At 44.2% G+C, this 23,893-nt stretch overlaps 1 protein-coding gene across 1 annotated transcript in view; it reads right to left on the bottom strand.

Annotated features, from left to right (window-relative positions):
* Window positions 1-970: 970 nt before the first annotated feature.
* The window catches only part of Serp2 (stress associated endoplasmic reticulum protein family member 2), a 24,211-nt gene continuing 1,288 nt past the window's right edge, over window positions 971-23,893 (bottom strand). Inside the window, 3 exon segments of the mRNA XM_028754268.1 lie at window positions 971-1,067; window positions 7,498-7,634; window positions 7,637-7,669. Of these exon segments, the coding sequence (XP_028610101.1) occupies window positions 971-1,067; window positions 7,498-7,634; window positions 7,637-7,669 (267 nt within the window).

Here is a 23,893-nt window from a genome sequence, read left to right as displayed (position 1 = left end):
GAAAATGAAAACTGGGATAGCATACAAAGTTGGAATTAAATGACTACAGCGTGCTTACAGTTGAATGTATCTGTTGTTAATCATGTCTGAGACCTCGGGGCCTGTTGCTGTAACTTCTTTCTGTGACAATGAGCTTTATGAGGCTCTGAGGAGTCTAGGAGGGAGAGGAGGACCTACTGCCCACCCAGAGTGCTGAAGAGACTTGTGCTCTTCTGGGCTCTGCAGTCAGTCGCTGGCCCCTGGGTTAGGGTGGTTTTCGCAGGAGACATCTGGATCTGTGCTGCTTTCAGGCAGACTACAGGGAGATAACAGCTAATCAGACTGTAACACACATTATAGGCACCCTTTCTGGACTGAAGAAATAAATAAATAACAAAACCCAAACGAGATAAATACATATCCAAATTCATACATACACAAGTATATATGAACACACTTTAAAAAAAAAACAAGTCAAGTGTGTAACAAAAAGCAAGACCATCAGAGCTGCCTATAACTGCATTCGGGCAATGATGTCAAGTCAGGGTGGGGACCTGGTAAACCCAGCTCTGGTTCCCCACTGCCTAACCCTGTTCTCACTCGCCTCGTCCAGTCCCTCCTCTGCTGTTTGTGTTTTGCTCTGTAACTGGCACATGGTATTTAGGTTGAATGAAGACATTTATTTGTAAAACCAATTCCTGACACAGAAGAGACTGATTGGCAGGATTAAAGGGGTGGTCGCTCAGAGGGCCACATGCACACCACAGTGAAATCCGGGGAACCAGACAGACAGCGCTGCCGCCCGGCCCCCCACGTGACTTCCGATCAGCCAACAGAAGAGCAGAGTCCTTTCCGCTGGAGGACACAGATGCACGGAGATGTCCTGTGAGAAGGCAATTTGGTCTGACCTCCACCATGGAGTGGTAGGGAACAGGGAACCACCTTTCTATCACCCATGGCTTGTTTGCTTCCTAAAGACCCGCTGAAGGTCTCAGTGGTCCTTCACCTGCCAGCAGGAGGGCAGCAGCGTACACCATCCTGGCCCTCTCACATGCCCATCCTTATGCTCTGTATGATCTGGAAGATAGCTGGAAGAGGAAAGAAAACAGGCAGCTCAGAAACCAGACAGCTAACGCTGGAAACCCAATCCTCCCAGCAGCCTGCTTCTGCTGACCCTGCCCCTCGCTGGCTGGCTCAGAGCTGATTAGATACTTCCTAGATGCGTTAACAAGGGGTCAGTGAATTTCTTTCAAAGAGACAGCCTGGCTCTGGCTGTTGATGGATGCCTCTGGGATTAATAGATAACTTCTGCTAATTCCACCAGGAGCTGCAGCCAGAAATCCCTGAGGCATGGAAGATACCCTTGGCCTCCTTCCCCATCTACGTTCTGGGGCTGCTGGGGAGAGAGATGTGGGCCTTCGTGCAGAAACTCATGCATTAAGCAGTTCAGTGAGTCTGCCTTTTCAAAATGGCCGTGACCTGTAATACAGCCAGTTCCGAGGGGGAGGGCAGGCCAGGTGTTCTGAGCTCACACACAAGGCTGGTCTGTGCTGCCCATGATCTGGAGCGCATCTGTCTTCCAGCTTCCTTGTGACACTGAAGCCCACTGTCTCTCAGCATGGGCAAAACTGACAAGCATGGGCTTCCCCCTTTCATTAGCTGAGCTGTTGGTATGTGGAGCAGAGTGGGAGCACGAAGCTCAGAGAGTTTCTGGGCACCTGGCATATTTGGGGAAAACTGGTTAAGTAACACCTAGCCTGATTTTGGCTGTTATTTGCCTTCGGGAAAAGGTGTGTGTGTGTGTGTGTGTGTGTGTGTAAAGTTCTGTTCTGCTCCTTTTGCTTTTTAAAAACACCTTCCCCAGTGATCAGTGGCTTTTAATGCTGATGAGGATAATGATAAACTGAAGAGAAACGGCAGGCACTTGAATATGATTTATTTTGAGTTTTTAAAGGGAGGCTGGGCATCATCTCATTAATCAGTGTATAAAAACAGAATAAACATGGAACTGTCAAGACTCATTCCCTCTTTGTACAAAGTCATCCCAGAAAATACCCAGGAAGCTCCACTTTCTAAGGGACCACTTGAAAGCAGGGCTCTCAGGAACACCTAGAAAAGGACTCATCTGGGTGCTATCAGCTCAGGGGACTAGGCACCCTGAGGCTGAATAGCTTTTATCCGAATGCTGGAGACTGGAGTGTTGAAGATTTCAGTTCTCTTTTTGATTTCTGGAATATTTGCATATCCAATGAGATTTCTTAGGAAGGGGCCCCAAGCCTCAACATGAAATTCATGTATGTTTCACATACACCTTAGAGCCTGAAGGTAACATTGTACAACAGTTTTATTAATTGTGTGCACGAAGCAAAGCTTCATGACCTTGAATTTTCCACCTTTGGCGTCAGCATCATCAAGGAGCTGAGACTTCGAATTTCAGATCTCAGGATTTTGCAGTAGGAACATTCAACGACGTGATGTGTACACAAAATGTACCTGGAGACAAGAAGAAATTCCAAGGGGGCCCTGGGAAATCTCCCTTGAGCGGCTGGATTTTAAGGTAAACAAAGCATCTTAAAATTTTTTTTGTGCTAGGGCGGGGGGGGGGCAGTTTTTCTCTAGAAACATGGCATATACAATATATATCATCATCTTCCTGAACTGGAAAAACTAAGCATGACGGGAACAGTATCTCTTCATGAATACCCAGTGAGTATACATACATATCACAATGAGAAACAAGAGGTAACAATCCTTTGTGGTGGTATCCTTAGGAGGATACAATGTTTGACCACCTGCATGTCTCCTTCCAGTCTCTTCTCATTTTGTCTCCGGCCTGCTGCAGTGGGACACATCCTCGGCATTACTGCCTCACGTGCAGTAACTTTGCTGCTGTGGATTGTATACTTAGGATTGTATAGATAGCAACTTAACTATTTAATTCTGGCTCTGCTCACAGGCTTTCTTGGCTAATTTTGGGACCTTGGTTGGCTCTGGGTGGGAAAGTTTCCCACCAGAACTTAAATACTTAAAACAAAACAAAACAAAACAAAAAACAAACCTGATGTTTCTGTCCTTCGCAGCAAGTCTGACAAGAAGTGGAGATTAAGCAGTCAGTGGTCTGACTCAGTAGGATTGGCACGAGGGAGCTAGATACTCAGTCACATTAGGAAAAGGACCACATGCATGTCATGTTCTGGGATGAAAGTCATTCTAATCTTGTCAAGCAAGGTGATTTTACAAAGACCAGAAGGTTACGTTACAATGGAACTGGGTTCGATCTCAGTTTGTGAGTAGACAAATAAACTAGTTTATCCCCTCTCCTGAGAAGCAAGTACCATGTTACCAAGGGATTAACTGATACAACATATGTGAAAATGCCTCATACAATGAAAATACAATGCATGTAGTCATACCTGCTGCTTACTGGAACAGCCTGGGACCAGATATGTTGCAGACTTTTTTAGTATTACTATTATTATTTTAGATTTGAGGTTCACACATACACAGTGAGATACTACAGGAATGAGACACAACTCTAAATGTGAAATTTCTGTATGTTTCATTTATACCTAGCATACACTTATCTTGAAGATGATTTCTTTAAAAGAAAACTCTGTATGTGTGCCTGCTCAGTGTGTGTGTGTGTGTGTGTATCGTGTGTGTGCTGGTGCCCTTGGAGGCTAGAAGAGGCCATCAGAACCCTGGAGCTGCAGTTACAGGTAGTTGAGCCTGATGTGGGTACTGTGAAGTAGGTTAAGGGGTTCTTAAGCACTGAGCCATCTCTCCATCCCCTGAAGATCATTTTATACAATATTTTTACTGCACCTGAATTTTGTCCATGGCCCACTCATTATATGAGATCAAATGTAGAATTTCCCACTTATGGGGTCATATTAGCACTCAGAAGCTTTTAGATTTGGGGACATTTTGGGTTTCAAATTTTCAGATTAGACCCTGAACCTGTATTACTAATCCTGTACTGACCACTGCTTGCCATTGTATACTCATGAAAGTACCACTCACATGCTCTCTGCATCATGGAAAAGCAGAAACTTTAGAAAATTACAGTTCTAAGTTCTACTTTCTCTGTTTGAAAAACGATGAATTCCCAGGAATAAATATGGCAACCTATGGAATAGTCTGCCTGCCCATAGTTAATACTAAAAATGTTACATTTTCCTTAATTTCATCTGAGGACCCATGGGCCATAGGTCACTGAATGGGCTGTGTCTCAGTTGATCACACTTCATAGTAAGTTAATTTGTGACTTTAGAAGTTCTAAGTCAGCTGGGCAGTGGTGGCGCACGCCTTTAATCCCAGCACTTGGGAGGCAGAGGCAGGCGGATTTCTGAGTTCCAGAGTTCGAGGCTAGCCTGGTCTACAGAGTGAGTTCCAGAACAGCCAGGGCTACACAAAGAAACCTTGTCTCGAAAAACAAAACAAACAAACAAAAAAAAAAAGAAAAGAAAAGAAGTTCTAAGTCAGGATCAAACTATTAAATTTTTTCCCCCAGAACTATTAGTCTAAGGAATCTTAGATGAAATTGGTAAGCCTCAGAGAGGCCAAACATATATTAAAACAGTTTGCCTATTTGAATATTCTTTGATAGTCATATCTGATCCTAACTGAAGCCTTGAGTTAGCATGCCAAATATTTATAACTTTTAATTTGTCTACAGAACAACTCCCTCTTAGAGAAATGACTGAAGTCTATTTTAAGTTCACATCTGAGACAGTGGCGAGATGTGGATGTTTATTATTCCTTTTCCAGTTGTACTGATGTCTTCAAGGAGTTTTCTACATTTTATACCAATTATTTTTGCTTGAAATTCCGTGTGCCTGCCAACACTGCCCTGCAGGGTGACCCTCACTCTGAATGCTGACTTCCCGTGCTGCAAACAGGAAGGGAGCCAGCAGTGAGATCAAAGGGGAGGGGAAGCGGGGAGTCTAGACCCTGACAAGTTAATAACTTAACAGTGGGCGAACAAAGCTGAGAAAACAGCCGAAGGAGAACGAGTGGGGCAGAGGGCAGGCTAGACAGGAGGGAAGAGAGAGGCCAAGACAGGGCAGTGAGGCGGGCATTCCAGGACAGCCACCAGGTCCTGGGTGGGATACAACCAGGCTCAGGCAAGTCTCTGCAGGAGCAGGGGCTTCCAAAGTGAACAGACCCTGCACCTCCGCATCTGTGTTTGGGATCTTGACCTTCAGAGAGCTGAGAGCAGTGGTTCTCACCCTTACTAACGGTGCGACCCTTTAATACAGTTTTATGTTGTGGTGAGCCTCAAGCATAAATTTTCATAACTGTAATTTTGCTACTGTTGTGAATTGTAATGTAAAAACACATTTTCCAATGGTCTTAGGCGACCCCTGTGAAAGTCGCTGGACTCCCAAAGGGGTCATGACCCACATGTTGAGAACCATTTCTTTAAACGCTCCTGGCTCAAAGCTCTTCCCCTCCCCTCTTTCAACCAGCTCAAGCTTCAGTGGGTCAGCTGTTGTTTCCCTGCAGCTGGTCCATACCTCTAAGGAGCCGCTCAAGGCCATCCTCCTCAAGCCCCCCATCCTCCTCAAGCCCGTAGCTTCCATTTCCACCCCACCCCTCCCTCTGCCTTCTGCTCTCTCCTGTGTATCACTTAGTATAAAGATCCTCATTCCCTTCCTCCCTGCCACTGGGTGCTCCCTACTGAAGTGCTCCTCCTTTGTCCTTTGGAATGTCTTGGTCTCTTAGTTTCTTCTTTTTGATTCTTTCTTCTTAGAGAGATTTATGGGGTTGTCTTCCTCCACCACATATTGGGCTTCCGCACTGGAATTCCTCCACAGCCTTTGTGATTTGCTTCTCTTTGTTATATTCATTCTCCTGAGGTGACCTGCACTGGCCCCGGTCTCCCGCTCTGTGAGCTGTGGGTCTCCACTGTCTATTATCCAGCTACTATCAGCTTTGTCATTTTACCTTCACGCTGATAAATTAGTGACATTATCTTACATTACATTACATTACATTAGTGTCATCTATATGACCTTCTGACTGGCGGTGACCTATGTACTCTATGTGGGGATCTTGGGGAATATGTTCTTTTCTCTGTTGCCCCAGACACCCTCCTAGTTCTGGTTGCCACCATCTTTCCTGAACTCTGCAATGACTCCCAAATGCTCTACTCTGGCTCTTTGATCCCTTTTCTGCAAGGCGCTCAGATTTAGCCTTTAAATAGAAGCAGACAGTATGGGATTACCCGCTGTGTAAAGCAAACCAGAAATGACTTCTTGCTAACTTCTCAATAGGACTTCCACGTCCTGCAGATTCTGGCTCCTGCCTGCCCGTCCAGTCACTGGGCAGATTCCTTCCTTTGCACAGGAACTCAAGATTTCCAAAACTCCCTGGCTCGGCCACAAAGCTTAGCCCAGGCTATTCTACCTGAAATCTGTGCCGTCTCCTGCTACCTGCCTACTTTCTCCATAAAATCAAAACATAATTCCTCCAGAGAGAATGTCTTTGAGACCTTGGAGCAAACAATCTTAAACATGAGTGTATGACATACTCTCCTAGAAAGAATGTTGTAACATTCTTTCATGGATACTAGAAAAAAGTCAAATACCAAAACAAGCAATTGAAAATGAAAACCAAAAAAAAAAAAAAAAACCAACCCATCCCACCCCATCGATAAGTCAGTGGATGAACCAGTTCTTAAACCTTTCAAAAAGTGATCAACATCCTTAGTCATTAAAGCAATGCAAATCAAAACTGCTTTGAGAGTCTGTCTCAATCCAGTCAGAATGGATATCATCAAGGGAAAAAACCAAAATCAAAATAAAACAAAACACCACTGACATCAAACACTGCAAATGCTGTTGAGGATGTGGGGAAAGAAAAAATAAATCCTTTTCGGTGCAGGTGAAAATATAAATTGGTTGGGGGCACATGACGTCAACACACCCCAGAGGTGCCAGCGGATCCATGTTAACAGTTCATTATTCGAGACAGCTAAGAAATGGACCCAGCAACTATGAAAATGCTTGAACCCCTGGGGTGCGTTTCATAGGAAAGAGACAGAAACTGGGACTCTGCTCCAATAGGAGGCTCAAGGCCACTTTTATTGTAGAGAAATACTTAATGATAAGAGAGATCAAGAGAGTTGCCAAGAAGAGATCAAAGCAGGCCACTTCAATATCCTTTAGGCAGATAAACTAACTATAGAAATCAAGCTTTATTTTTTATTAAGAAAAAGATGAAGAAAAGCTGGTTAAGGAAAAGTATGGGTCCCCTGCAAGACAAGCGGAAATGTCAGGAGACAAGGCAGAGCAAAGCTGACCCAGACCCAGTAAGCTCTTGGAGGGAGAAACACAAAGACACGAGCGAGGTGCCATTTTCCACAGGCTGATCCAGAGAAGAAAGATGAAAGAGATGCCAGAGATAGGTTAGGGAAGAAAGATGTCAAAATGCAAGTGTTGTTAACATAGACTGGGATGGCCTTCCAGAAAGAGATCCTACTCAGGGGCACATGAGAAGAGTGCCACAAGTCACCTTGTGAGAGTCGATGGCTGCTGAGATGTCTCCTCCAGACCGTCTGTCTTGGTCCTCTGGGGCTGTCCGGTTCTCATGCACCTCATGATGGTCTCTGGGATGACTTTCTCTGGGAGCAGTTTCCAGAATGTTCTGGCAGTCTCCAGGAAAAGCCAATATCTATGTGGTCAACCTGCAAACATCGGGGATTTAAGTCTATCCTACAGCAAGTTTCCAGGAAAGGAGAGGAGTGGGAACACTGGTGAACCAATGAAAGAGCATCCTGTGGTTGGGGAACCAATGAAAGAGCAGCTTGTGGTTGGGGAACTATCTCTGCATTTGGAGGCAGATGGTTAGACATCTGGGATATTTAGAAAACAGTTTTCTGCCAGCAGAATCCAGAGGATGGTCTAACTCTCTTCAATGTAGTCATATGCAAGGTCTAAAGTTAGCAAACTTTTGCTCCACAGGACTTTTAGGAAAAGTAATGTAACAGGGACTGTGGGACAACAGAAAGCATATGGGGTTTGAAGTCCCAGAGTCCAGAATGCTAACCTTTAGACCACAGAACCGCGTGGGTTTGGAGTCCGGAAAAGCTAGGTTTGGGAACTACGTATCTCAATTTTTAGATATGAAATTCTGGTTGATTTTCTCTATGTGTGGCAATTTTATGATCTGGGGAAAGGGTGTCGCAGCCTCCTCGTTGGGGGCTGTGTAGTTAGGAAAGAAAAATGCACAGACCCGGCATTACAATGAGTCCTCAGTAAACAGTAAGTGAAATAGTAGGAACAAATCTTGATCTCACATTGCGACTAGATTAAAACCCGTTCCTTTTAGAGGCAGAGACTGGGTTTTCTCTGCCCTCAGATCTCCCTCGTTAGATGCAGCCGGTCAAGATGAGGCAGGTTGTTTGGTAGCTTAGAGCTTCCTTCCCTCACCACAGATGACTGTACCAAAATGAAGCAGGGTGGGAGGGAGGCCGTATGAAGAAGAGCCAGAGGCATCATTACAGTAAGAAGAACGTAAAGCCGTCACCATGCTGCCACTGAGCAGTTTATACGTTAAGTGTCAACCCTTAGAAGGAACTTTTGGGAGGGTTGTGAGTTCAGAACCACTCCACCCTCTTTAACAAACTGAGACTTGAGGTATACGGTGGGCATCAGTAACTTGGAAGGCCAGCTGGGAAGTAAGTGGCTGGACCAGGTTTCAGCAGAGGCTGGGTTTGGTGTTACAACTCTTAGTAACTGAGTTAACTCTGTCCTCGTAGTGGGTTACAGCCGACACACTCTGCAAGCAGCAGCAGCAGACTTTCTTAGCTGTTGCAAAAGGTCCTATTTTGGTGTCTGAGCCTTGTGCTCAAAGACATGTCACTACAATGCTGATGACCACATGAGTGTCACACAGGGAGCACAGGGCAGGAGATACTAAGGGGAGAAGTTGTTTGTCCTTCCACGTGTTTCTGCCACACTCATGACTCTGTTTTTTTTCCCCTCCCCCGTATCATCCTGAACATAAAAGGCCAGCCTTAAGGAAGGCCAGGGTGCAGCCCTACTAGAAATGGATGTCTACCAGGGCATCCACTCAAGGACAGAGGTGGACTATCTGACACTTGAGACTGGGCATGGGGGAAGAGTTTAGGCCCTGCCAAGAACATCCCAGAGAATCACTTCTCTCCAGTTCTAAACAAGTTGTCCTGAAAAAGGACCTGCCTGTGATATGCTATCTCTGTTCCCCACCCCCAACTCCTGCAGGCAGAGTCCCTGGAGAGTCCAGGAGAAAAGTGCAGGCAGTCAAGTGACAAACAAATGCACTGTCCCCACCCAGAATCAGGGGAGCTGGCTCTACAGTGCCTAATAAACAGAGCAGCTTCTGTGCTCAAAGGCTGTGACTCTAGTGAGAAGCCAGATCCAATTTACTATTTGGTGAGGAAAGATGGCTGTTGCTTGCTACAGATAGGAAAATCAGAATATCTAGCAACACAGGGCAATAGGCCTACACATACACACACACACACAGATAAATACACAGACACATACGAACACACACAAAGATAGACCACAGTGATACATATAAATATACAGATAAAGATACATAGACACAGATAGATGTACATGCATACAGATATGCACAGGTACATACACACAATGGTATACATACGCATTCAAACACATACACACGTGTACATACATATACACAACACATAGAGACACATATGCAGACACCTTCCTCAACATACACCCTGCCCCCTCCACATACACAGAAACACATCTTAGACACATGCACACAGACATAGACACAGGCACACAACACACGTGACTGAACATTCATTCACAAACACATAGAAACTTAAATGTATACATCTGTGCATATATATGTATACACATACATATTGCAAAATACATATGAATGCACAAACACATATACTGACACAAACCCATGGAAACACAGAAATTCACAAATAGACACAGCCATATATGTAGAGCTACAATTCAATAAACACATACATATGTAAACACATGGACACAGAAACACATGTATATATAAATATATACATATAGAAATCTATACATCTATACATAAACAAATGGGTATAGAAATCTACAAAAACAGAATCTACATGTATCAACACATGTAGAAACCTACACATCGCCTAACATACATGTATCTAAACACATACAGAAACCATAGCAACCACATCACCACTTCAATTAAAGAGTTGCTCTTTAATTTATCAAGTTTTTAGCGGAAGCCCTCAGTCTTCCAAAGGAAAAGGGCTGAAAAGCACTCACCTAGGGTTTTGTTCTCAGAAACCATTGTGATTATAAAGTACACGCTCACTGGAAAATTATCCAACACAGAAAATGATAGAGGAAATGACGGTCACTGGGTAATCCTATCTATCCACTACACGTTCCCTTTGATGCTCATGGGTAATGCCCAGGCTTTGGAAACCCTTAAATCTCTCAATAAGGAAATGAATATTAAGGTTTGACAGAGAGGAGAAATAAAATTGAAATTAGGAATGCACAAGGGAAGACTAGCCTGGGAAGAAACTGGGGTGTTGACTGGCATTTAAGAGGTTCTGGCCGAGAAGCAAAGGATGCTGGGGACGAAACGGCTCCACTGATCCCAGCTGAAGTTGGAACAGGATCCAGCTGAGGATGGAACAGGACACATCTTTGCCACAAGGAGAACATCTCAGATTGCTGCTCTTTGCCACTGTACAGTATCATAGCCTGGGCTCAGGAGAGATGAACAGCACACTGTAAGACGACCGGAAGTATACGCATGCTAAGTCTAAATTTAAAAACCTGCCCAGATAGCATATTAAGAGGAGAGCAAATGTTTAGGAGGCATTTGGACAAGGAGGAAAGTGGGAAATATTGAACACAGTTGTTCTTTGAATACCATAAAAAGTTTAGTCCAAGGATTACAAAGAAGAGCTTTTGGCTCTGGTGACCATACCGTGTTGGTGGCAGACATCACTAATCAATTGCTACCTACTATCTAATGATTGGGGCCGGGGCTGGGCGTATAGCCCAATGGTAGTGTTTTCCCTAAACATGTGTAGAGGCCCTGGCTCAGTCTCCAGCATTACAAATGTAAAAACACCAACCAAAGAGGAAGAGGAGGAAGCTAGGAATTATAGTTTGATGCACAAATAGTCACAAGGAAATCCATCAGTGGTCTGGGGAATAGCATCAAGTCTGCAAGTCTTCAAGACGGCAAGAAGCAGAGGAGATAGCAGCTGGAGTATTTGTGTGACAGTATCTCTGCAGGGAACAGTCACGGAGTGACATTCTGGACAATGCTTGTCTCTGAGTCTTGAGATAAAAAACAAGCAGTCCTCCAACATGAAGGTCTGGAAAGCAGAGACTGACTGTTGCAGGAGATGCTTATCAGTAAAGAGGCCCCATTGCCTGAAGGAGAAGTTAAAAGAGGGACAAAGGCGCGGGGGGTGGGGGGGTGAGGGAGGGGGACAACCTCCCACAGGACACTTGAATTCCATAGGCTTCAATATGGGTCTGTATCTGGAGAGATTAAGCAGAGAGAAACAAATACAGCCAGTTCAGCAGGCTCAAGGACTTCCAAATCCCAGGCTAAGAGCAGGTATTTGATAGATAAATAAGTTTTACATTTCAGATATAATTTATATAGCATTAATAAAAATAAAGCAGCTACTGAATTAAACAAAATGTAACAAAGCAAGAAATGGTCCAGAGATGTCCCTGCTGGGCAACTGTAGTGTCAAAAGGTCACCCGAGTCCCACTGTTTTGAATCTCACATGGAAAACTACACAAAATGGGAGTGTATTAGCATTACTTTAAGGAAATGAAACACAGCGTGTTTTAGGCTCAATCTGAAGTATAAACCACTATTCTCTGAGGTTGGTTCGCACGGCGGTGCTTCCTTTCTCTTGGGTGGGGATGGTACTTATGTTTTATCATACAGGGAAACAGTGTTAGCCCTGAGAACAGCTCTCATTCATCCTCGGAAGCAAGAGGCAGGCAGGCAGGCACGCTGGCTGACGGTTTTCTGATAGACCAAGAATGGAAAGCTGAGGCTGTGTCTGCCAATTAGATCCACAGCCTGGGAGAAGGAGACATGAGGTAAGCCCTCCAGAGCGGGACGAACGTTTTGTATGAGATGCTGGTATTTGTAATGAGTGACGACAGGTTTGGGCTTGTAATGAGTCAGATCCCCAGAACCGTTACCCATCTGTGGTAGACTGCCCCTCTACCCTTGAGTCAGAGTCTTACTACATCTCAAGACTAGCCTCAGACTCATGATCTTCCTGCCTCAGCCTCCTGGGTAAGTGTAGGAATTACAGGCAAGTACCACCATGCCCGACTCTTATCTCCATTCTCTCAGCAAGAAAAGCAACAGTGAGAGTACTAACTTGTCCGGTGTCATTCATCTAACTACCAGAGAATCCTCATGGCTGGCAGATTCGTTACTGTCCTTCGCTCCCAGGGCTCTCACTGGGTTGCTGAGAAGTCCCTTGCTCGAGGCACCACCATCTGCAGTGGAGATGCACTTAATCCACAGGTGCATTTATGCAACCTCGCCCCCTTCCTCTGCATAATTATGTGAGAAGTTCTAGCCAGCTGCCCCAGCAAAAAGCAAGAGGAGGGTTGGCGGGACTCAGATGTTGGTGACTTCAGGCAGTCCCTGGAGGTCTTCTGCTTCATGTGACTTCTCAGTGTGATGATGGCATTTCCTTGACGTGTGTTTGTGCTGAAGCCTCCAGGTGCAGACTCCAGAAAGGCACATGCCCCAAATGAGGAAGGCCACAGGAGGGCCTTTCTGGCTGCTGGGAAGCTGTACCAGACTCTCATAGATTTGTTAACCAGCTTCTCCACATAACGGAGCAAAAGGGACCAGTAAATAAGCATACGTTTAAATGCTAGCTCCCTGACACCCGAAATTCTCCCTGAGACTACAGTGAGGAAAAAAAAAAGAGTAAATGTGTTTCTTACTACTAGCCTGACCTGAATATTTGTTTACCACCAGTACTGTGACACTATTTCTAAAAAGGGCATTTCGCTCAACCAATCAGCATCTAGGAAAGTAGGTTAATAATATAAGGGGATGGAAGCTGAGAGACTTTCAAAGGATGAGCACAGATGATCAGTATCTTCGCTTGTATGAGTTATTACCTTATTCTCAGTGTCTCTATGGAAATACACAAGTTAAGAAAGACTCCAGGAGCTTGCAGACGGCAGTAAGCTATCTCGGGAACTTGTGGGACAAAACTTTTGCCTACATCAAGGGTATATGATAGTCAAAGAAGAGGCAGAAGACGGAGAAGGACAGAGTGACTGTGCAGAGGTGTGGGACCCCTGCTCCGAGCTCCTGTCCACCTTGCAGGAGCATGGTGGGCAAGAGCTGGGTGGGGCTTTTGTGTGTACTGCAGTGAGATATGAGGAGGCGGACACCTTCCCCTGCTGGACTTTAGAGCTGGAACTTGAGGCAGACACTTGAAGGATGAGGGTGTCTAGCATCCTAGTGTCTGTAGGAAGGCTTGTTACTAAAACAGAGGAGCAATACAGGGGCTAGAGTTGACAAGAATCACATTCTTTCCGATGGAGAGGAGGGAGGGGAGGGGCTCATAGCCCGTGACCCTTAAAGGACATAAGGGGGAGAAAGTCAAGAGCTGGAAAGGTTCTGTGAGATGAATGACTAACCCTGTAGAGCTGGCCTTGGGGACAGAGCTGAGGGAACATGGCCTTGGGGACAGAGCTGAGGGAACAATGGTGTTTTTCATGATACGTTCTGTTTAGAAGGGGCTATATACAAAGATGGCATGGTAGTGCACCAAGGACAAACTGTGTGACATGATTCTGTGAGAGCGTTGACCAGTGTGAGCTGAGGTGTATAAAAACAATACTACCACTGTTAAAAGGGAAAGTGTCTGTGTGTGTGATGTGTGTGTGTATGTGTGATGTGTGTGTGGTGTGTGTGTGTGTGCGATGTGTGTACCATTTTTAGTAGTAACTTGAAAAGAGATGAGAGCCATTGCTATGGGGAAAATGGCAGCACATTAAGAGGGGACAAAGTATAGCATCTTGGCTTTCATAGCTCGCCTGTGTAGAGAAGCAAAATGGCCTAGCTAGAGAGGCTGAATTAGTTGTGGTACAAACACTGGATGGTGGGTTATGCAGCACAGTGAGAAAATGTCTAACATGAAGGAGGCCTTTGGTTTTATCTTCAGTATCCCCCAAAAGAAACAAAATGGGCACTCTGCTCTCTGAGCCACTATGGTCCAAGGCTCCAGGAACTTCCTCCTAGGTCCACATCCCAGGGATCTGACAAATCTTCTTTATAGGTCCACATCCCAAAGACCTGACAAACACAGGAGCGAAACAAAGCCTGCATAGGCAACAGTGCTGGTCCCTGAGAATGACTGGACTCTAGGAGAGTCACAGACATGTGGCATTTATGCGGGGCACATGGATTTGAGAAAAAGAGGTCAGACCAGAATGCTCTACTGGCTTGTGCCCAGACAGACTACAATGGAGGGTCACAACATCCTCGCTAGAAACTGATGCTAGAAAAAAAACATGCATTAGCTATGGATCTACTTATCACCTGGGATACAGGTCCTGTGATTGGGCATGTGGAATGCTTATGTGTCTTTGGCACATTCTGTTCCCTCTTCTGGGGTCACCTTCCTCACCCATTCTGTCTGAATGCTTACTCAACTGCAGAAAGGTCTCTCTCCTCGGCCCTGTGTGATGGGGAAGGCTCTCATTCACAATTGCTGAGCTAATGTGATTAATCTGGGGTGCTGTGTCTGCCCTGGGCTCCCCTTCTTGCTACCCTCGCCAGTGTCCACGAGCTCCTAAGGAGTTTGCATTCCAAAACCTGGCATAGAGCCAGACAGGAAGGCTGCAAAGCACACATTCAAAGTGAAGCTGAAGAAGGCTGTCTCACTGTGCGCCATGGCTTTCTCCAAGTCTAGCCCTCTCATCGCTGACTCGGAGGTATGATATATCCTCAGAGATCAGAATGCTGGGAGAGGATAATTATATTTGAGGTTCAAAGTTCAAAATCCATCTGTCTATACACTGGCCGTGAAGCTTAAGAGCACAGATAACTTTTTAATGTAGGCTGGCATGCTTAAGGCAGAGGTTGATTTTGTTTCATCTTTAGGTGAAAAATTACACAGAACATCAGAGGTTGTGAATTCCAGGTGAATACATCACACAGGGGGAAGTGCTGAATTCATAGATCAATCTTGTAGAAAGGATATGTATCGTATGGATGTATCACCTGTCAATTTAAAAGCCTATGGTCTATGGCTTAGGCGGGAAATGGAAGATGGGATGTCCAGGAGGAGAAAGGATTCTGGGATTGAGCCAGGTACAGGAGGTCCGAGGGAAAGATGTGACAAAATGGACACATGGTACCTGAGCACAGGTAACCAGCCAGGTGGCAGAATATAGGCTAAAATAAATGGGTATTTTAGTTATGATCTAGTCAGACGAGAACCTAGCAATATGGGAGCATGGGGTTTGGTGGAAGAACCAAGGCTTGCTTAACTACAACACAGTTTCTTGCATTTGTGTACAATGTTACCATATGGGAGCATGTGGTTTGGTGGAAGAACCAGGGCTTGCCTAACTGCAACACAGTCTCTTGCATTTGTGTACAATGTTACCACTGATACATGTTGAATACACCATGTAATACTAATGACTCTACCGAATAATAGATACCGCATCATGTTAACAAGCCTCTCATGTGCATTTGTAAACTCGGCCACTGTGGAAAGACAACCAACAATCAAAAGTTTTAAAATCATGCAGTTTTACATTAGACCTTGAAAAGTAAACCAGGTATCTATCTATCTGTCTGTAGTATGAGCAGTATCTGGACATCCATCCACACATCCACCACCCAATAGCCCGCCTCAACACTTGCTATGCATCAAGTACTGTGCAGGATCTACAAACTCGGTGGAAAAGAAACACTGCTTCCCTTGAGCATTCCTGTGGGAGGAGACAGACAATAAAGAAAATGACGCAATCTGAAATGACGAGACCAGAGAAAAGGAAAGGGTGTGCTGGGGATGTGGGCTCTTTGGGGTTGAGGAGGAGCACAGATGTACTTTGAGGCCAGCAGCGAACTAATGTGAAAAAAGACTGATGGGGCCTGATGGCTCCTAGGGCCCCCACTCAAAAGCATGAGGGTTAGACTGGAAATCAGACCATGGTAACAGAAGCAAGGTAGTACAATAAGAGTGGTGGTAATCCTCCTGCCTCCATTGGTCACAGCTCTTCTAGGGTATCTTCTGAAGTTGCTAATGCTGTACTGTAATAAAGTCACTGGGTGCATCTGGAAGAATGGTCTAGAAGGTCTAGAAGATACATCTTTTGAGGCCAGGTTGAGTCAGCCAGGAGAGTTCACACTCTGAAGATGGATCTACCAGGTAGTCATATTCAAAACATCAGCATGCTCAGAAGAGAGTGGGGATAGAGTTTTGTGGTGTTGTTGTTCTTGTTTCTGAGACGGGTCTCACTGTGCAGCCATGGTTGGCCTAGAACTTTCTATGTAACCTAGAGATGGCCTCAAACCGATGATCCTTCTGCCTTAGCTACCCAAGTATGCATGCATTCCAGACATGCACCATGGCAGCTGGCCAGGAATAGGCCTTCTGCTTCTTTGGGAAGTAGGAACCTGTTCCTTGAAACAGTCATGGATTGGATGAATGCATTCAAATCGGTTATGAGACCACTCATAAAATAATTCAAAAACCAGATAATTTTCTCTTCTTGAAACATTAAGTCCCCTTTAAAATATTTTCAAACACAAGCAATGATACCCCCAAGTGCTTCAGATGTTGCCCCCCCTCACCCCCAAGAGCTTTTGTAACCTTGGGAAAGCAATCTGTTGAAGATCAAGGAACTGGACCATCAGTAGTGATGGGCTCTCTTGATACTGGAGCAGAAGTGTCTTGGTGGGATGCCTAAGCATCCACAGGAAGACACAGACTTCTTATATCCCCTGTTCTCAGAAACAGATGTGACAGAGAAGGATAGGGACCCCTGAAGCTATGTCTTGCATCTAGATAAAGTAATATCTACTTACCAGGATTGCAGAAACTTAGTACATGGGGTCCAGGAGCCCAGGCAAGGCTCCATTAACAGCATTCAATCAGAACTGTATGTTTTTTTAATTTGCTCATGTCCCTTGTACATATATGTACATGTATTCCCAAGTATTTAAACACAGCTCTCTGAACTTGTCAACCCAAAGTATCAAGAGACCTGTATCTATGGCTTAGGTCAAGGAATCTGTTCTGCTTGAGATTTTTGTTTGCTTTTTTGGTTGGTTGGTTGGTTGTTTTTTCGAGACAGGGTTTCTCTGTGTACCCCTGGCTGTCCTGGAACTCACTCTGTAGACCAGGCTAGCCTCGAACTCTCGAACTCAGAAATCTGCTTGCCTCTGCCTCCCAAGTGCTGGGATTAAAGGCGTGTGCCACCACCGCCCGGCTTCTGCTTGAGATTTCTATAGAACACTCTAAGGCCTAAGGCCTCTCCCTGTCTTTGGAATGTGGATTTATCTTGAGCAGATAAGTATTCTACTTTCTGTTCCAAATCTGTATTTAGGCTGTGAGTCTACAGAACAACTCGGCTGACCTTCACAGCATCTATAGCTCATTTCATTTCTTGTAATCACTTTATGACTATGATTTGATAGTGTATGAACTCTGTCTCGCCATACTTGGAATAGAAAATAAATTAAAACCCATAAAGGTTAAGGTTTAAGGCTGCAATAAACTTGAACCCCAAATCAATACTTCTTTGTGTATTTAGGTTGTGGACAAAACATGGTTTTTCAAGGATAGTGGAGAACATAGGCTATAATTCAGTGAAATACCATACCTGAGCCACAGACAACAAAAACAAACAGGGCCAACAGCCATGGCCCAACAGGATATTTCTCTTCTTGTGGCCTCTGTAAGGGAATAGAAAAATTAAGGTTAGGTTCGCTGATTCGGGAAACATTTACAGGCGCTGCTAGGTACTGTACATGTTGAGGATCTTGTGTATGAGTGACAGGCTTGGTTGCAACTCTTACTGAGTTTATATGGCTGAATAAAGCCAGTTATAAAAGATTGGGCCAAATTCTGTAAAACAACTCAGTTATCACTTCGTTACTATTAATGGTGGTCTAAAATGTCATAGAGGTGAATGAGGTACAAGGTGATTCTAAAGGCTAGTGATATTAACAATAATTGTGTCCATCTTTTGAAAGCATAGTCCAGGCAGTCCGTGCACTATCTCCAGACCAAAATGGCTCAGCACAAAGATTGTTATTATTATTATTACTATTTTATTATTCCTATTCCTATTCTGCAGTTGATAACTTGAGGTTCAAAGTTTGCTACTGCGTAAGAGATAGAGTTCAATTCATTACTGAGCTTTGGTGTCTTCCATGATCAGATTCATATATTTCTTTCTTGTGTGCGTGTATTCTCAGAAGGACCAGATATTTCCCCCAAAACATCAAGATATTAAAAATGAAGAAAGTCCTTGTAACCATAAAAGCATTCTGGGAAGTTGATGATAGAGGAGCGACATATGCTGAGAGAGCTGGTAACCCTTAATGATGCTTGTAACTCAGAAGACTACTGGCAGGCAGGACAGCTGGATCTGCAGAGCCTGGCATGCCTGATGCTCTTCTCAGAACAAGAACAAGGGACTTGGGGATTGGTTCTAATGCTTTGAATTAATCCAGCCCCCAAAATCAGGAATTAGCATGTCCAAACGCTGAAGGTCCTTGTCCTCAATTTGGTTTTGATCGATCAATAAGGAGCCAATGGCCAATGGATGGGAAGATAGACTGAGACGGGACTTAGGGATTTTCGAGGGTTAGGAACTAGAAGAGAGGAAAAGAGAGATCACCATTTCTCAGAGGGAGATGGATAAGATTTAGAGCTGCAGAAGAAAATACATCCACAATGTAGGTGGAAAGGGAAAGCAGCCCTCAGGGAGGGCCTACCCAGAAGGTAATACGGCAGCCAAGATAAAACATAGATTTAGGAGGATTTAAACCAGGAGTACTGGAGGGAAATGTATGCTAGCCACAGGGAGGATTAGAACTGCCCAGCCTGTGAACTAGTCAAGGGTGTGTGTGTATGTGTGTCTGTGTGTGTGTGTCTGTCTGTCTGTCTGTCTGTCTGTCTGTCTTCCCTTCCAGAACCCAGGTAGCTATTGCGTGGGTGCGTATGTGCAACCCTTTGGGAGCACAAAGTGGCTAGCTAAACTTGCCGCTACACAGAGTATAACACAAATATCCCCTCTGCCAACACCCTTAGGCCTGTGTGCAGATGCTCCTAAAGATCAAATGAATGAACAGGACACACCTAGGTTTTATGGAAGACACCAGAAAAAGCAGTGCCTTATCAAACAAAAGAATCAAGAAAGAATGAGGGCAGGGCACAAAACATGAGGTTGCTTCCTCAATAACTTGAGCAAAAGATAGGGTGCATTCAGTGTTAGCTAAAGAGCATGCAGAGAAAAACATACTGGTAGGAAAGACAATCTGTAAATGTTTACTTTCGGGGCAAATCACAAACTCAAGCTGTGGGTTCTAATTAAAGGCTGTGAACATTTGAATATATACTCCACATCATAAAGTATGGGCTGAAATACATTCGTGTCTACGCAGATCTGACAGCTACACATTTAGGAGGTGCATCCTATTAGTGTTTCAAAAGAAAATGAACGGTGCTTCTGTGGAGGATATAATTTTCTGACATGTTGCGCAAGTTTTAGTAAAGTTTTGAACAAAACCATATAAGCTTTCTCCGATTTGCTTTCCGCAAAAGTTCATTGTATTAAAACTACAAAACATGTTGTATTTATTGATAACTGCCACCCTATATTTAATAATATTCTTCATTTGCTGATGGCACATACCTAGAATCTCAGCAATGAGGTGGCTAAGGTAGTTTGATTGTGAATTTGAGATTACTTAGTAAGTTCAAGGCCAGCATGGGCCACAAAAGACAACCCTATCTCATTACATAGCTCAGTGGTAGGGCTTTTGCCTAGCGTGCACAAGGCCCTGGTCTTAGTCCCTAGTACTGAGAAAAATAGGAATTCCTTTTCCTCTTCCTCATCCTACTCCTCCTCCTTCTTTTAATAGATTAAGCTACAATATTTTAGGTCTCAGATCACCTACCTTCTTAGCCTTTCGTCTCTACCTTACTCATGTATGTCATTTGTATGACCAAGTGCGTTTTCTAGACATTTTTATAGTTTAGAATTATTGACTCCCCAGAGAACATGTTTAATATCCATCTTTCCACTATACTGCAGCCCCACAAGGACTGGCAACGAATTTCTTTGAGGCATAAATGAAGAGCAAAGGCTGGGCAGTGGTGGCACACACCTTTAATACCAGCACTTGGGAGGCAGAGGCAAGCAGATTTCTGAGTTCGAGGCCAGCCTGGTCTACAGAGTGAGTTCCAGGACAGCCAGGGCTACACAGAGAAACCCTGTCTCGAAAAACCAAACAGCAACAACAACAACAACAACAAAAAAAAACAAACCAAAACAAACAGACAAAAAACCAATGTAGAGCAAAGTCTGTCACAGACTTAATTAAAGAAGATAAGAAATGTTCATTTAAGAATGAATGAGTATGCATGTTTCATTAAATGTAGTTCATTAAATGTAGGTCAGGTAAAATGTGAGTCTACAAAGATTATTGCCCTTTTATTTATTTATTTTTTGATACAGGCTTTCTTCTAGTCCAGGCTGTCCTCGAACTCCGTGTGTAGCCAAGAATGATCTGACCTTCTTTCTCCCCTTTCACCTCCCAAGTGTTGGAATTACAGGTATGCAACACCACTCCCAGTTTTATGTGGTGCAAGGGATCAAACTCGGGCCTACCTTCATGCTATGCAAGCCAGTCTACCAACTGAGTGACACGCTCAGCCGCACTTTTATTAAGACTTCGTAATTGGCGGCACTGAGTGTATCATCCTAGTATTTTCTTACTAGATACTGAAGTAGAGATCGGTGGGTCAATAGCAGGTCAATTTTGACTAAAGATTAAAGCCACTCATTCTTTGGACTTGACCAGCATGCATCCTGGGGCGAGTCACAATGTAATAGGTCGTTGCTTTGAACCAAAAAAAGAACCAAGCAATTCTTTAAGAATTTCACAGTATAACTTTAGTGTGTCACGTAAGATTAGACTAAACTCAGATCAAGTAAACAGCAGAGATTTTAAAGTCACTTGAGCAGAGTGCGGCATCTGCCCTTCCCTGCCCTTTTCTAGAACTTTATTGTCCTAGTTTCTCTCAGAAACCAATTGTACTGCCACTGTTGTAACTTACGGCACATTATGAAAAGATTTACCTCTGCTCTCTTCCCAGCAAAGCCAATAAGGAAATCCATGAGTCTCTATCACTGGGCTACTAAGGATGCCAAATGGAGTCCTGTATTTTCTACCTACAGTTAAACACAAATTATCATCTCATAGCCTGGTGTATGTGATACAAAGCCCTTTTGGAAGACATTCCCCAGAGAATGGGAATTAGTTGTGGACTTTTAGAGCCCCGGAACACATGGCTGATCGTAACGCCAGTATGTCCCCATTAGCACTATTATACTCTGCAAAAGACAGAACAAGAGATGTTTCTACAGCGATTCTGTAAAGAGCAAGGTTCACCTCAAACATGAGGACCCAACACGTGAAGGGGCTGTCTTTTTCTTTAATAAAATCCTTGCAGGGGAGCTCAGAACTCTGCAATCTAAATTCCCTTACACTGTGGGGACTTCCTACTGTCCAACCCCCAAACAGCCCTTCCATTTCTGTTATTGTATCAATCTGCTATCTGGGAGGAAAACATTGGTTTACCCGAAAGCCATTAGCTAATTGTGAAAGACAAGCATCTGCCCGCATACAGTGACAGAGGCTGACTTCTCAACAGTGAGCTTGATTTTTCAACTGAACTTACAAATCTGTTCTCACTTATTTAAGTCTATCCAGAATTAGTTACCCCTGTTTGGCCTCAGACTAGGACAAGGGACTGAGGTGCATATTTTACATATCAAAACAGACTTGGCCTCTAGATCTCTCAGCATCCCTCAGTCCCTACCTGGCATACCCTGGCCCCGACCCTGCCAGCCCAGAGGCTGGGCTGCGGCTGTCCTCCTAAAGGCTCTTCCCTATGTATTATCCAGGCATTTCAGTCTCCTCTCTCTCCCTTCCTCCCTCCCTCTCCCCTCCCCCACATTTTGGTCTCCTCTCTCTCTCTTTCCTTCTGCCTTTCTCTCTCCACCACCACCCCATGGTGACTCCGTAGCCTCCTTCCTTGGGGCCAGAGAACTCCAGCATGAACACCATCCCAGTAAACCTGCCTTTAATATAATCGACTCTGGCTTGAATCGGCTCACTTCACTGTTGAAGAAATAACCTATCAACGTCTATCAAAGTATAACCATGTTTGACTTGTAATTAAAACAACAAGATTCAGGATTTACAGAGAAAATTTTGTTTTCTTTTTGGATGCTGATCCACTTACAGTATGGCTAACCAAAAGACCCTTCAAAACAACTGAAAACAAACATTTCTTGGGGCTTGGTTTTGAAACCTTTCATTACAAATTTCGTCTGTTCAATTACAGGCCCTCAGAGGCGCCAGACACTGTTGAGGAGGGCCATCCATGGTATAGCAGAACCTGTTAAATGCACTTATACCATACATTAAATATAATTTAAATGTAGCTGGGAACACTGAGTTGCATTGCAGATGGCTAGTTATATCTACTTCATGGTGTTTTCCATTTTCTTATCTTGACGCTAACGATTTTTTGCTTTATTGCAGGCCCTCAATAGTCTCTCTACAAAGTCTGCAGAGGCTGATGGAGAAAATAACCCTGCAAATTAGTTCTTGTGTCCTTGCTCTCGCCCCCACATAAGCTGTCAACTGAGATCTTTTTACATCTGAACTCGGATTCCTTCGCTTGTTAGAAAGAGCCGCATCTACATATTTCCGCTATGTCAGCAAATAGGTCTGCCACCTTGAGAAAGAAGAAATGATCTACTAGGAGCATAAAGTAATTGCCTTTAATGTTAACTTGGGCAGAGGCTCCCTGCCCTCACCCAGTAAAACCTCATAGGGGAAACAGATCTCTGTGAAAATATGGTTCCCATTCTATGGAACCTTGGCATTTTGTTCCCTCCAATCACAATAAATGCTCTAGTTCCCCAAAGAAGGAATTTCAAAGGTTACTTAAGCTTGGAGCTATGTATAAAGCTTTGAGTGCAGTTTGACTCCATGGCTTCTCTGCCACAATTCTGCTTGGTTTAACAGGAATTCCGGTGTGATGACTACACATCCAGCTTTTCCCTCAGTTAATCAAACCAACATAATTTCTTTGCTAAAAGGCATTGCCTCATCAAGTCTGCGTTTTTAGACAAACCCCAAGCTTCGGCTGGACTTCCCCCATAATCTTATGGGATAATAGATTCCAGGCGCCTTTGCAAATCAGTTCTTCCCAACGATGCAACCCACTCAAGCCTTGGATGGTTCAAAGTCACAGGCCTGACATTTTCTGTAGCAGACAACCTGGTTTCCTAAAGGAAACCTCTGCACCTAAGGTACACAGTTTACTTAACATTCCAGGAGTAAAGCTTTAATACACAGTCTGGGAGCAAAGAACCTCGGGCAAAAAGCTGGTCGCTACAGTTACAGCATCATAATGAGCCAGAATCCATAGGGTGAATTATAGGCAGTAACGACGTACTTAAGCGTTGGCTGAGGCGGCTTCATTTTGCAAGAGAAAGAGGAGGGTGGAGAGAAATGTAGTTTGGAATCTCACGCCCTACTTTTAAACCCTTTCAATATATATATATATATATATATATATCCTGGTTTCCTAGATCGGAA

Source organism: Grammomys surdaster, unplaced genomic scaffold, assembly GCF_004785775.1.
Source record: "Grammomys surdaster isolate TR1022 unplaced genomic scaffold, NIH_TR_1.0 125985, whole genome shotgun sequence".
NCBI lineage: Eukaryota > Metazoa > Chordata > Mammalia > Rodentia > Muridae > Grammomys > Grammomys surdaster.
This window is presented reverse-complemented; position numbering and strand designations above follow the sequence as displayed.